We start from the raw sequence: 13613 nt of genomic DNA, 5'->3' as shown, positions 1-13613 counted from the left end.
TCTCAAAACTGCAAGTGAGTGTGTCTTTGGTGTGGCTATATCTTACCTTCCCAGATCAATGGTCAACCAACTGCCTTCCTGGGCCAAGCTAATAATAGAAATGAGGAAAAGGCTTGTTGATATACAAGGTATGGTGACTGTTGCCAGTTGGTCGAACCAATCAAGATGGGGGCAAACATACCACATCTGTCAACTAGTTATACTTACAGGATAAGTTCCTTCATAATGGCGATTGCATCTACTGTATCTTTGCAATCTACATAATTGCACAATAAACATGTTTAAAAGAAAGCAAAATATTAATAACTAAAATGTAGCCAGCTCTCTCTAAACACTTGGCACTGGTCTGGATTAAGCTAACCTAATTTATGCTGTTAATAAAATTCCCTTCATATGTGACTATGAGGGGCTTCACAAAGTCAGTTAAACTTTCCCCTGGGCTTCTTGAAGCCCCTCATATGTGTATTTATGTGTGTGAGTTTGAGATGTTAGAGTCCCTTTACAGTATTAGTTGAGCCACTGAGATGGCTCAGTGGGTTAAGCACTGGCTACTAACCCAAAGGTCAGCAGTTGAAACACACCAGCCACTCACCCTAAGAGAGAGATGAGTTAGTCTGCTTCCATAAAAATGCACAGCACCAGAAAGCCTATGGCTACAGTGGCAGTTTTATTCTAGCCTTTAGGGTTGTATGAGATGGAATCCACTTGACAGCAAGGGATATTACTGCTCAGACATCATGAGAGCAGTTTTACCTTCTTCTTCTTCTTCTTCTTCTTCTTCTTCTTCTTCTTCTTCTTCTTCTTCTTCTTTTTTGCTTATAATCACATATAACTCAGTGGGGAATGAAAGCTGGATCTTACTATTGCAATATATCCATCCATATTCCTTATAGTGCACTCTCATGACTAATGAGCACCAGAATCGCCTGGGCAAGTACCCCCACCTACACACCTACAGTCTGAGACTCTCTAGGCAGGTCCAGGACACCTGTAATAAACCCGCTCCCAGATAATTGTCATGCAAGTGTGAGAGGGTCTTTGGCTTTAGTCCTTTGATCACATTATCTAAAACTTGACCTGATGTTTTCTTCTGTCATTACCATGTGCATCTGCTCCCTGAAGTAGATGGCAAATTCTACAGGTTTAGGGGCATGTTTTCTTGTTCTCTCACAGCCCTCAAAGTGCCCAGATCAATCCTATGTATAATTCTGGGAAATAATGAAACTTATTGACTGGACTTAGCTTTTTGCCCCTATATGAGTCCTGACCTGTCAGTGCCCCCAGACTGGTAGAGACTTGGGATGAGAATGAGAATTCACCAATCCCCAATTATTCAATGTGCAATGTGAGTCTTCACCAGCCTATTCTCATTGTCAATTGGTTGGTTGCTCTTTTATGGGTTAAAAGGCTGAGACGCCTGACTTACCGGCTGACGGACTGATTAACAAATCCTGAGAAGGGAAGTTTCTTCCGCGTTTCAGCCTGTTTGTGAAACAGAAACGCACAGACTTTCCAGCCTTCACATCACAAAAAGCTGAGCATGGCCCCATCTGTCCAAAATGGTGATTCAATTTCTGAATGCCTGAACTGAAACCTAATGTTTATTTTAGTCTCAGCCCGGGTATGTGCTCACGTTAGGGGACAGGACAGATGCATTATTGCATGATGGCTCTGAGTAAGGAGAAGTTTGCTGTATGGGTTCGTGGTTGTCTATGGTTTATTTGATTGATTGATTGATTGATTGATTGATTGATTGATTGATTGATTGAAGTTCAGTTCCCTTAATCACATGCTGGAATACAGAGGTCTCAGCAGCAGCATCTTGAGAGAGCTTTCCAGTGGTTACTCATTGGGCTGCTAACTGCAAGGTCAACAGTTTGAAACCACCTGCCACTCCAACAAGAGCAAGATGGGGCTTTCTATTGCCGTAAACAGTCACAGACAGACAAACCCACAGGGCGGTTCTACCCTGTCCTACAAAGTTGTGATGTGTCGACATCAACTCTATGGCAATGAATTTGGTTTGGGTTTTGGTTCTAGTGTCACGGCTTACCATGGCTTCTGTAGACACTGTGATGTGCAGTGGTTTCTTCTACCCTTAAAAGGTGATTCCCAGTGCTTCACCTTGTTAGCTATGTTTGATAGGTAATAAGATGAAAAATGTTTGGCACCCAGACATATGCTCTGATTTGCTGCATTGTTTCCTCTTTTAATTCACTGTTGTTTCTCTCCTTCCTCCCCTTTAGGATCAGCACTCTGTGGTGGGCCAGAAGACAGGCCCCAGCCCAAGTCCCAACTCCTGCTCAAATCCAAACACTGGAAGTGGTTACATGAACCCCCAGCAGTCGCTGTTGAGTCAGCAATTGATGGGGAAGAAACAGACTCTCCAGAGGCAGATCATGGAGCAGACACAGCAACTTCTTCTCCAGCCGCAGATGCTGCTCGATGCAGTAAGACTCTTATTCCACTAACCGAGGGGCTTCATTCTTTTCTATTACAGCTACCACCTTTTCCCTGTGTCTACTTCTGTGGCAGCTATAAGGGTATCTCCATTATAAGAGAAGCTCATTCCATACCTGGGAAGTGCTACAGAGAGGGGAAGAAAAAAACAAAACAAAACTTGATTTACCAGGTGGTAGAGGGTTGGAATGTGCAACACCTCAGCTCACTAGCCCTGCCCAGACCAAGAATGTCAAGAACCACTAACATTATGGCATTATGAATCTGGCCAGAGAAATCACTATAGTGTCCTCCCCGGCCTTGTAGGGCAGAAAAAAGTGGACAGAATTTTGCTCAGCTCAAATCCAAACTGATTTTAGAGAGACAAGAGTTTTTAAGGCAGTTGTAAAAGCCAAGGAAGAATTTCAAGACTAAGATTTGACTTTCAAATCAAAGCATACTACAATAGAGGATTTTCTTAAAAGAATATTGGAAATGCATATCCCATTTTCACATGTAAGCAGTCTTGAAAAAAAGGCAAGGTCATATTCCCCACACACTAGCCAGGCATCAGCCCTTCTTCAGAATTTATCTGCTCACCCCTTTGTCATTCTCAGATTGACTCAGACACTGCGATCCAAACCCCAGCTGCCCCCAAAGAAAACATGGCCCCAATAGCTTTCACTTTTATCCCTCTGGCCAAAGGGCAGGGGAAAAGAAGGAGGAGAAAGAGAAGAAGAAGAAATAAGCAGAGTTGTTCATTTCAACAACTCTATTAACAAACAACTTTGTTGTTAACCAAACCAACTGTTTTAGACCGGGTCGATGAGAGAAACAAATCCAGAGACACTCATATATGTATAAAAAAGAGCTTTATATCAAGGCATAATTGGATATCAAGGAATCATGCCAGCCCAGTTCAAATCAAGTCCCTAAGTCCAACACTAATCCATAAATCTCCCTTCAGACTCACGCAGCTATATGCAATGATGGAGAATGCAGGAAGATCACGGGCCAGTGGATGTAGAGTCTTGTGGATCCAATGGTGGTGGCTACATCTCCAGAACTCTGGCAGGTCTCAACTGCATGGCTCGCCATCAGGAAGGAGAAGAAGAAGGGGAGCAGGAAGGTGGGGGCGGGGGCCAGCAGCCTCCAGCTAGCCATTTATCTCGGTTGCCCTCCAAGCTGCAACCTGAATGACAGGCTGAACTCCACCCTTGTGATCCCACAGGAGCCATGTTGGCACAACAATCCCATCACAACAATGTAAGCAGAAAAGAGGAAAACAAAATCGAAAATTTTATTCTGAATGGGTCTTTATAGTGAAGGATTCAGACCTTCAGAGTAAGACAAATGCTATAATTCACTTAATAAATACATGTTAATGTACAGTGGAGATGCAGCCATGAACAAGAAAGATCCTATCTTCGCTTTTAAGGCGCTTAGAGCCCGCTAAGAATGCCAAATGACTGTTGTTGTTGTTGAAGCTGCCATTACACCAAGACCGACTCATGGCAGCCTGATGAGTCCAGGGTAGTACTGCGCCAAAGGGTCTTCAAGGCTGTGATCACTCAGAAGCGGATCACCAAGCCTGTGCTCTAAGGTGTCTCTGGGGGGAAGTACCACCCTTTTAGCAAGTAGTTGAGCACTTAACTGTTTGCACCACCCAGGGACTCCTGTCGAATAAACCATTGAAATTCGTGGAGTGGAAACTACTAGTTTAGTTCTCCACCCCAGCCACTGCAGTTGAGTTGATGCCAGCTGTTGGTGAAGAGGTTACTCATTGGGCTGCAAACCCCAAACTCAGCAATTTGAAACCACCAGTTGCTTTAAGGGAGAAATATGAGGCTTTCTACTCTCATAAAGATTTACAGCCTCAGAAATCCACAGGGGTAGTTCTACTCTGTCCTATAGGATCACTATAAATTGGGATTGACCATATGGCAGTAAGATTTGGTCTATAGGATAGAGTATGTGTTCGTCTTGATACATTAGAGAAAAAAATCCACAGAAACACATATGTATAAAGGAGAGTTTTATATAAAAACTAAGTGCCCATCAAGAAAACATCCCAACCCAGTGCTGCCCAAGCCCATAAGTTCAACATTAGCCCATATATCCGACACCAATCCACAAAGTCCTCCTCCATCTCACAAAACACACGCAATGACACTGGCTGCAGAAGGAAAGCCCAATCAGTGAACATGTAAGCATCTCAGCGCTGGCAGGAGTCTCCACATGGCTGCTTTAGCACCCAGGGCTGCATAGGGGTAGGTCCATGTGGCTTCTCCTCGGGGATGTCTTGCAGGAAGTGAGCCTTGCCAGGTGAAGCAGGGACCTGGCTAAGACAGCTGCACCCTGGCCCCACCATCAGAAAGCAAAAAACCAGAGAACTCGAAAGGCGAGGTTCACCAAGTTATTTATCCCTCCACCCTTCGATTAACCCCACATGTATTTATCAGCCAGGTTGACACAATAAACTTTAACTATATCAGAGTAGAATTGCTCTATAGGATTTGAAAGACTATAAATCTTAGCTGGAACAGACAGACTCATATTTCTCCTGAAGGTATCCATGGAGTACTTAAAATAGGCATCCTACCCACACTAAGAGTGGGTTAGAGAGAGAGAGAGGAAAGGAAACCAGAGAGAGTACAGGGATATTATTTGAAATGGTTTCAGAGGGGAAGTTAGTTATGTCTATGGAACATCTGAAAGGGAAATGGAGATGGGGAAAAAGGTGGAGGATTGTTCAGCCAACAGAACCAACATATTCAAAAGATCCAAAGACCCAAAAGAGGATATGGAATTTGTCAAGGCATAGACTATGCAGAGGGATAAGGAAGTGATGGGCAAGAAGGTCAGATGAGAGGCCAGAGGCTAGGACTTGCCAAACCAGAGTTTGCACTGTCTGAAAAGCAATGGGGAGGATGCTAAGGATTTTAAACTGGGAGTTCAGGTTCAGATTTGCATGATAATGAAAGCAAGCAGAGTGAGGGAAAACTGTAGTGGAAGCAAAGATTATACCCGCCCTAGAGAAATTGTGTAATGGAGTGTTCCTTAGGTAGCTAACCCACCAACTTCTCAGAGGAAGAAAGACGAGGCTTTCTGCTACCATAAAGATTTACATCAACTCAGTGGCAGTGAGCAAGTGGGTAGAGTAAGTGGGTCCAGCATTCCAAGGGAGAGTGTAGCCAGAAGCAAAACGGTCGAGTCTGAGTGTATATGTTGGTTAATGTGAAACTGTACTATGAAATATTCCCTGCATAAAGTATAAATAATAGAATAGCAATTACATGTGTTTTTTAAGGAGTGATGAATGAAATGTTTGGAAGCCAGCACACATGAAAAGGACTCATAAGAAATAGGTGTATTGGGCCTTGAATAGGGAATAATGAGAAATGAGGGATGACTTTCAATACACCGCAGAGGCAAGATTCAGGGAGCCCCTAACTAGGTTGCCAAGCAATATCATGTATTTTCCAAGAATTCCATTTCCAAAACTCCTGTCCTCCTTCCTTCCCCCTCTTTCTGTTGTTGTTTTGCTTTTTAAAAACCTAATAGCTAGAAAGAAGGGTAGCAGAAGAGAAAGACAATCTAAGATTCACTTATGGGGTACACTTTCATGACTGTTCTTAAGGGTACTCATTGGATGGTATGCAGAGGTGGACTGTCTGTGTTTTCAGCTCTTAAACTAAAAGACAAGAAATAGTAGCAGACACCGTCCATGAGAGTCCTGGCTGGCACTGGACTAGCTCCCACCGAGCCCCAGTCGAGTCACCACTGGGACAGGTGCAAAGGGCAATGCAGAGGCTGTCCAGATGAATAAGAATGAGGCTGCCGCCCTTTTCATCCTTTTTATAAACCATTCACACGTCTCTTCCTCTGGACACCATTGAGGGTGCCGGCACTTTTTAGCATATCCAGGAAGAAACAGTCTTTGATAGCACTTTACATTAGCATATGCTTTGTAGTCATTTGCAGTCAGTTGGCAACACCAGATAGGAGCCTAAATTGAAACATTTTCTCAGGGGAGTGTGTTCTCCTTACTCCCCTTTCCGCTCCTGTCAATGAAAGGCACAGGGGAGAGATAAGTAGTACTTCGTAATTATGATGAACATAATTACTGATGTGTATTGTGCTCCTACTATGTGCCAGACACTGAACTGAATGTCTACAGGAATAAAGGTTTCATCTTTATAACATGATTATAGAGGAGTTCCTATAATTATACACATAAAGCAGAGCAGGTATGTACAGGCAGGCCCTAGATTGCAAACTTCTGAATTACTGAAGACTGCTACCTGCCCTATAGGTCATGTGTAATATGACTCCCTTTCAATGATTGAACCAACCTCTACTTGCGACAAATTCTTCATCACAATCAACTCCACTTACTGTAAATGCAGCTTCTAAGTCCCTGCAAAGGCTTTGAGGGTTTATTTTTGCACCAACAAACAGTACGCCAAACAGTACTGCCATCAAGCTGATTCTGGCCCATGCTAAGCCTAGCGACGGAGGCGGACTGGCCTGAGGGCTTCCGAGGCTGTCCATCTCTACGGGGGTGGAAAGCCTCCTGGCTCTCCCTTGGAACAGCAGGTGGTTTCCAATTGCTCATCTTTCAAGGAGCAGCCCAGCGGATAAACCACTATTCCACCAAGGCTCCTCTTCTTATACGTAAGCAAGGCCAAATAAATAAATGCCTATTCTGACTTACACACACACACACACACACACACACACACACACACACACGTGTGTGTCTGTGTGTGTGTAAGTCAGAATATTAAGCACAGGAATGTATTTCATTCATTATCCAAGGACTCCCTGTACCATTCAGGGTCCAAAATCAGGAGACATTGCTTGATAACTTTGATGTTGCACAGAAGTAATGGCAGAAACCATCTGTGAGCTTACACTTGGGTAGGATGGGAATGTTACCTTCTCTTGCAAAATGTTTCTATTCAATATTGGATGGACTCTTCGGGACTGAGTGATCACATGAGAGCTTTATGATATGTTCTTATGGAAGGTCATTAATTCCAGCTCATTGTGAACAAATAGTCCAAGAAACTCAAGTTTCCAGAAATGTATATGTTAACTCTTTGAACAACCTAACTTAACCCTCAAGGGGGAAAAGTACGTCGGCAATTAGATTGAGCAGCCATCACTATAATCCAGATTTGAAACTGAGTCTATGAAAGAGAACAACCAAATCCCACCACCACCCGCCGCCCCCCAAAATCCTGTTTTCTTCCGCATAAATAACTGAAATAACCTAGAACATCAGAAAGAAAGAATGATCAATAGATACCTTCAGGGAAGATGTCAGAAAGCCCTGTATTTGGCATGGAATTCAGAACTGTCAGCCCCGCCCGGTAGTTTGTCACAGGAATACTTGACCCTCACCACATTTGGCTTTGTGAAACATCTCAAGCTGTTTCTTAAACATTTAGAAACATTTGGGTAAAACCAAAAAAGAGTTTTGCCAACCACTTTCCCCTTACTTTGTAAACCCATGTTTAAAAGAAATGTAATCCATATGTTTCTGATTCATTTACACATAGGTCTTTTTTCCTTAGAAGTAAGAATTTGAATTTAGTTTGTTGCCGTCTTTAGGATTTTTCTCCCCCTTTCTGGTAGGCTATTTTCATTCAGAAAGCTTGAAATTTGGTGGGGAACTGAGAAATGCCTGGTTTAAATGAGCTCAAAGTCAGGCAGCCCATATTTGGCTTTCATTTACTTATCTATCCATTACAAAGTTCTGTTTTCTATTTATTGATCTTCCTGTCATTATATTGTTCTCTGTCCACCTTTGTCAATTATTGTAATCTCTGAAAACGGAAGTTGCTTTGAGGTGCAGTGAAGGGATTCTCAAGCCTACCCGATTCATCCTGAGACAGGAAGGAGGAGCAGCCCCTGGTGGCCAGACCTGAGCTGGCACTCACAGCCGGGCCATTTAGTTCTCTGCTGGACACAAACATTCTTACAGAGGAGCTAGCTCAGACTTGGGTGCTCTGAGACCAGCATGAAGTGAGGCAAAGTAAGGCCACTACATAATTTTGTTTGAGAACAGACACAAACAAGCTCACTGCACAACCCACAAACTAAATACCAAGCATTCCCCCTCGTGCTAAATGAATGACTGCTGTTTCACGACCCAATCAGGGCGCTGACCTCAGTTTCTGCAGCTTCCAAATGAGAACAACCCGCCACAGAATCACCCAATCAAAGCCTCAATCCTGTAATAAGAACTTTAACACCCTCCTAATGAGACAGCCATGGTCTAGCCTGATGTGTGTTTTCCTTAACTCTAATGAGTAATAATAACCCCATAATAATAACCTCCAAAAGGTGTTCTTGGTGGTCTTCAACTGAGGGCATAGACAGTATTTTTAATGTCCCCTACTTTCTCTTTTAGTTCCCAAACTAAACCATATAAAGGCAGCTTAGTCAAAAAGAGTAGGGCGAAGGGGGAAGGGTGGGGGGGGGGTAGGGTGTGTGGAGGAGCCTGGGAAATGTGTATGCTTTTAGAATGAGACATTGAGGAGCAGCACGGGAACCCTGTGTTGTGTGACAGGAAAGTCCCTAGGTTGGTGGCTGAGATCTGGTATGCCATCGCTATGTGATTCTGGGCAGGTTACTTGACTCACTAATTTCCATTTCCTCATCCACGAAATTGTAAGCAAGAAATCTACCTTTGACAGTTCTTTATGAGGTAGCATGCATGTAGTTTCCAGGTCAATGCCCACTAGCTCTCTCTTAATATCTCCTATGTCAGATTGCCAGGTTTAGCAAATAAAAGTAAAGAATGCCCTGTATTTTATCCGACAGTTTCACGTGTGTGCTTCCTACTCCTTAGAACCAAAATTATATCTAAGTGCCGAAGTCCGACGTGCTGCAATTAAGTGCTTGGCTGCTCGCTGAAAGATCGGCAGTTCAAGCCCAACCAGAAGCACCAGCCACGAAAGACTTGACAATCTTTTGGAAAATCAGTCACCGAAGCCCCTGTGGAGCACAGTGCGCCTGTAACACACCTGGAGTGACTGTGAGCCACAGCTGACCACTCGACAGCAACTGGCTTCCACCAAAGTATTGTAAGGTCTGCTATAGGCTGAACTACAAATGCTGTCTCTGAACTTAAATTTAGTTCTGATTGAAATCTAATCACAAGAAAATGAAATAGGAACAGTTTTTAGCGCTAAGTTGAATATTAAAGACCAAGAGGAATTACAATTCAGGAAATATATTGAAATGGAAAAGATTCGTCTCTGAATTAAGGAGTCCTGGCAGCTTATGGGTTACAGGTGAGGCTGCTAAGCACAATTCAGCAATTGAAACCCACCAGCCCCTCCTTGAGAGAAAGGTGAGGCGTTCTACTTTCTTAAAGATTGACGGCTTCGGAAACCCACAGGGGACATTTCTACTCTGCCCCGCAGGATCTATATGTGTTGACCTCCACTAGTGGGCTAATAGTTTGCTTTGCTTTTTTTCGGTTTGGGTCTCTGAATTAAGACAGGTAAATAAGGTCCATGATTTACAAACCATGATTGTTCTTCTACAAAGGACCTTCCAAAACTTCATAGAAAAGGCAAAATATTAAAAAACAAAACAAAACTATACTTAGCTTCAAATTTCTTTTTCCCCAAAATGAGCTCACACTAACTTGTTATAAATCTCTGAACCAGATCTAGTGTGAGGCACTAAGAAGGCTAACATACCAGTTTGACAAGAACAACTTGAATTTTACTAATATTAAAGCAAGAGCAAACACTATCATTTATGGACTTGGGTGGGAGAATGCTAGAATTGTCGATGCTTTACAGAAAGTTTATGAGGACGGGGTCCCAGAGAAACCAACAGTTTACAAATGCATACTTTTTTTAAAGAAGGGACGAGACAGTCTTGAAGATGAAAACTCTCAGTAGCAGACCACCCATTTGAATTTTTTTAGGAAAAAATTAATCCTTCTCATGCCTTCATTGAAGGGGGCAACAACTACTAGCAAAAATAATAGCCAACACCATAAATCCTTCCATTGCTTCCGTTTACGCCATTCTGACTGGGAACTTCGTGCTGAGAAACTGCTCAGGGAACAAAAACAGGATTCCCACAGGAGCTGCAGACAAGAGCAGAGCTTTCGATGGACAGTTTCAACAAGTGAGTTCAAGATCGTAAAGAATTCCTTGGAAGAATTGTAATAGTAGATGAAACATGGCTTTATCCATGTGGTCCTGAAGACCACGCACAATCAAAGCAATGACTACCAACAGGTGGAAATGGTATAGTCAAGACAAAGGTCGTGGTAACAGGTCTTTGTTTTTTGCTTTTTAGGGATGCTGAAAGCATTTTGCTTTTTGATATTATGGGTGGCCAATGAGAGATAATATCTACTTTTCTGAGAGGGTTTTCAGAAAGTTAACCAAAACTTTAGCAGAAAAATTCCCAGGAAAAAAATTGTAAAACCAAAAGGAGCTAATAAAATACATGAAAAAGACAAATGTGCAGGATTGCTTCACCAGAGTTGTACACCCCACCCAGCCCCCGTGACAATGTTCTGGCTCATTCCTCTCCTCAAGCAAGGCCATTTTGCAAGAGTTTTGATGGGAAAAATCAGATATTCTCCTTGTAGTCCTGATTCAGTTCCTTCTGACTTCTTTTTGTTTGCTAATTTAAGAAAACGCTTTGAAGGGCACCAGTTTTCATTAGTTTGTAATGTAGACACGACGACATTGGCATGGCTAAATTTCCAAGACCGCCAATTCTTTAGGGTTGGACTACATGGCTGGTATCATCACTTACAAAAATGTCCTGTCCCTGATGAAACTTATGTTGAGAAATAAAGTTTATATATACATATCCTTTTTCTTTTCATTCTATTTTTCCATGAATTTTTGAAGTCCCTTTGTATTCTTACTTTCGTGAATTAATTGTGCATAGTTTTTTACAAGGGAAGAAGTACCTATCTAAAATTGATCACATTTTCATTTCTGTTTTCAAGGAGAAAATTCCTCCACAAGATCAGATAAACAGACATTTGACAAGGCCACCCCCAGATTATAAAGACCAAAGAAGAAGCGTGGGAAATATGCAGCCAACTGCTCAATATTCTGGTAAGTGTGCTTATAAATTAAAATCAGAACTCTGAAAATGAGAAAGCGTTCAGTTTTCATTTTCCGTCCTTTCCTCATCTCATAGTTTATTGAAACTACGTTCCTAGAATCCTCCACTACCCCCCATATTAGTTCCTACAAAGACAACTTGAATATATTTTAGCTCTTTCTTCAGCTTGTCTTGCTTATTCTTTCCCCATATCCACATCTCCCTACTCTTCAACCCAGCTAGAATTCAGAAAGCTCAACGATTGACAAGTGCTAGGTCTGGCCGTTCTTCTCCCAGCCTACCTTGATTCGAGTAAATATAATGTAAGCAAACATTTGCCCCTCATAAACTGTCACCTTTTAATTTACATAAAGTCCAATTTTATTGTTGTTTATTTCCTCCTCTGGGTCCATCTCCCCAAGGTTTCCTCTTCAAAGGAAAAGAGTGTGGTCACCACGAACTAATTTAAAAGCAAATTAAGTCTCTGTAACCTGTCAAAAGCACTGAAGGTGAATTGTATTTAAAATCCAAGGAAAAACTTCTTAGTAACCCTCTCTGTATAAATTAGGAGCCCTCGTGCTGTAGTGGATAACATGTCTGGCTGCTAACCACTAGGTCAGCAGTTCAACTCCAGGAGCTACTTCTCAGGAGGAGGTGTTCTGCTCCTGTAAAGATTTATACCCTTGGAAACCCACAGACACATTTGCACCTTATTCTTCAGGGAAGCTAGCAGTTGGCATGGACTCAGAAACGAAACTTAGATAATAAACACACCCCTCCCCAAATCTCACCTCTGCTACTCCTGTGTGTTCTTTTCAGGGTCTGGGCAAGTCTCTTGGCCCAGGCCTCTCTAAGCACTTTCAACGTAAATATAACTTATTTTTTGAGTTTCCCAAATTACCTGTTTTACTTGTTACCAATCCATAAAGATTATCTTTTAAAAAGAACATGTGAATATTCCTACATATTAATATGTTCTGATACTGTTAAACACAGCTTTAATATATACCACCCCCCCCCATCCAAAAGTACAGTGTTATTCTGTAACCTTTCATAAGCTACAATAAAATGCAGCAAGCAAGCAATTATCATAATTTTATCACTGGAAAACCTTCTTGGGAGTTCCTAACACCCCCTCCCCAAATAATACAGCCAAACAACACGTACGCGTTAAGATAGCATTCCTCTGGAGTGTTCACAGGCACAGTTCAACACTGTGGTGCCTCCCTGCTGAGATGCTCAGGGTAGGAGGGGGCTTAGTGAAGCCACGCCCCCAGCTCAGAGGCCATGCTGCCTCTTTAAGGACTTGCTGCCTAACAAATGCTGAACACTAGTTTCACTTTAAGCATTTTTCCATAAAAACCAAAAATGTTCTTTAGATTTATTTTGGTTAATGGAAATGGTTACTAGTAGGGGTCTTTCTTGAAGGTAAAATAGTATAAAGTAGAAAAGGGATTCTCTGTTAGATTCTGTCCTAAAAGAGATTGAAAGACAAGCTAGTGTTTATTTTGAACATTGTATTTCTATACCATGAACAATAAGTGGGCCTTATTGAAACTGAGTGCCGTCTAAAATATTTTGCACAATTCAAGGTGAATATGTGGAGTGTTCTTTTTCTACTCAGATGGAAGAATCCCAGGGACATTAGTCTAGGGCTGGTTTGGTGGCCCCACAGTACTTTCAGAAAGACAGGCTGCTTCTGCCTTTCCGTGCCACCGTCCCTGGCAAGTGTTTGCCAACGGCCACTACACCACCAGCCTTGACCCCTATGGGCTAGCGAGAAGGAAGGAAAAAGATAAAAGGCAAAATGTTCTCACAGGTGAATCAGACTCCTCTTTTCAAACAGTTTTCTTGCATGATCCACCGAATCGCGTGCCCCTATCCACCTTCAGCCAGAATTTACCCATAACATTTTCATCAGCTGGCACACTGCTAGGAAATGAGGTTGTTAAAGGGCTTAAGAAGATGAGGGACTTGGATATTGGGTGGGTGGTGAGGCTTTCCTACAATGCACAAGGACATTTTATACTGACAATGAACAAAGCAGTCAACCATTCCTGCCTCATCTAGCA

General features: G+C 42.4%; 1 protein-coding gene across 1 annotated transcript in view; it reads left to right on the top strand.

Annotated features, from left to right (window-relative positions):
• The first annotated feature begins 2250 nt into the window (after nucleotides 1-2250).
• The window catches only part of LOC123522542 (mastermind-like protein 2), a 14673-nt gene continuing 3310 nt past the window's right edge, over nucleotides 2251-13613 (top strand). The window contains exons 1-2 of the mRNA XM_045297745.1: nucleotides 2251-2450; nucleotides 11441-11552. Of these exons, the coding sequence (XP_045153680.1) occupies nucleotides 2331-2450; nucleotides 11441-11552 (232 nt within the window). The 5' untranslated portion in view covers nucleotides 2251-2330. The remainder of the gene's footprint in view (nucleotides 2451-11440; nucleotides 11553-13613) is intronic.

Source organism: Echinops telfairi, unplaced genomic scaffold (genome assembly GCF_000313985.2).
Source record: "Echinops telfairi isolate 266 unplaced genomic scaffold, ASM31398v2 ScPeMD7_7421;HRSCAF=8459, whole genome shotgun sequence".
Lineage (NCBI taxonomy): Eukaryota > Metazoa > Chordata > Mammalia > Afrosoricida > Tenrecidae > Echinops > Echinops telfairi.
Note: the sequence above shows the minus strand (reverse complement) of the source record. Positions and strands in the feature narration are given on the sequence as shown.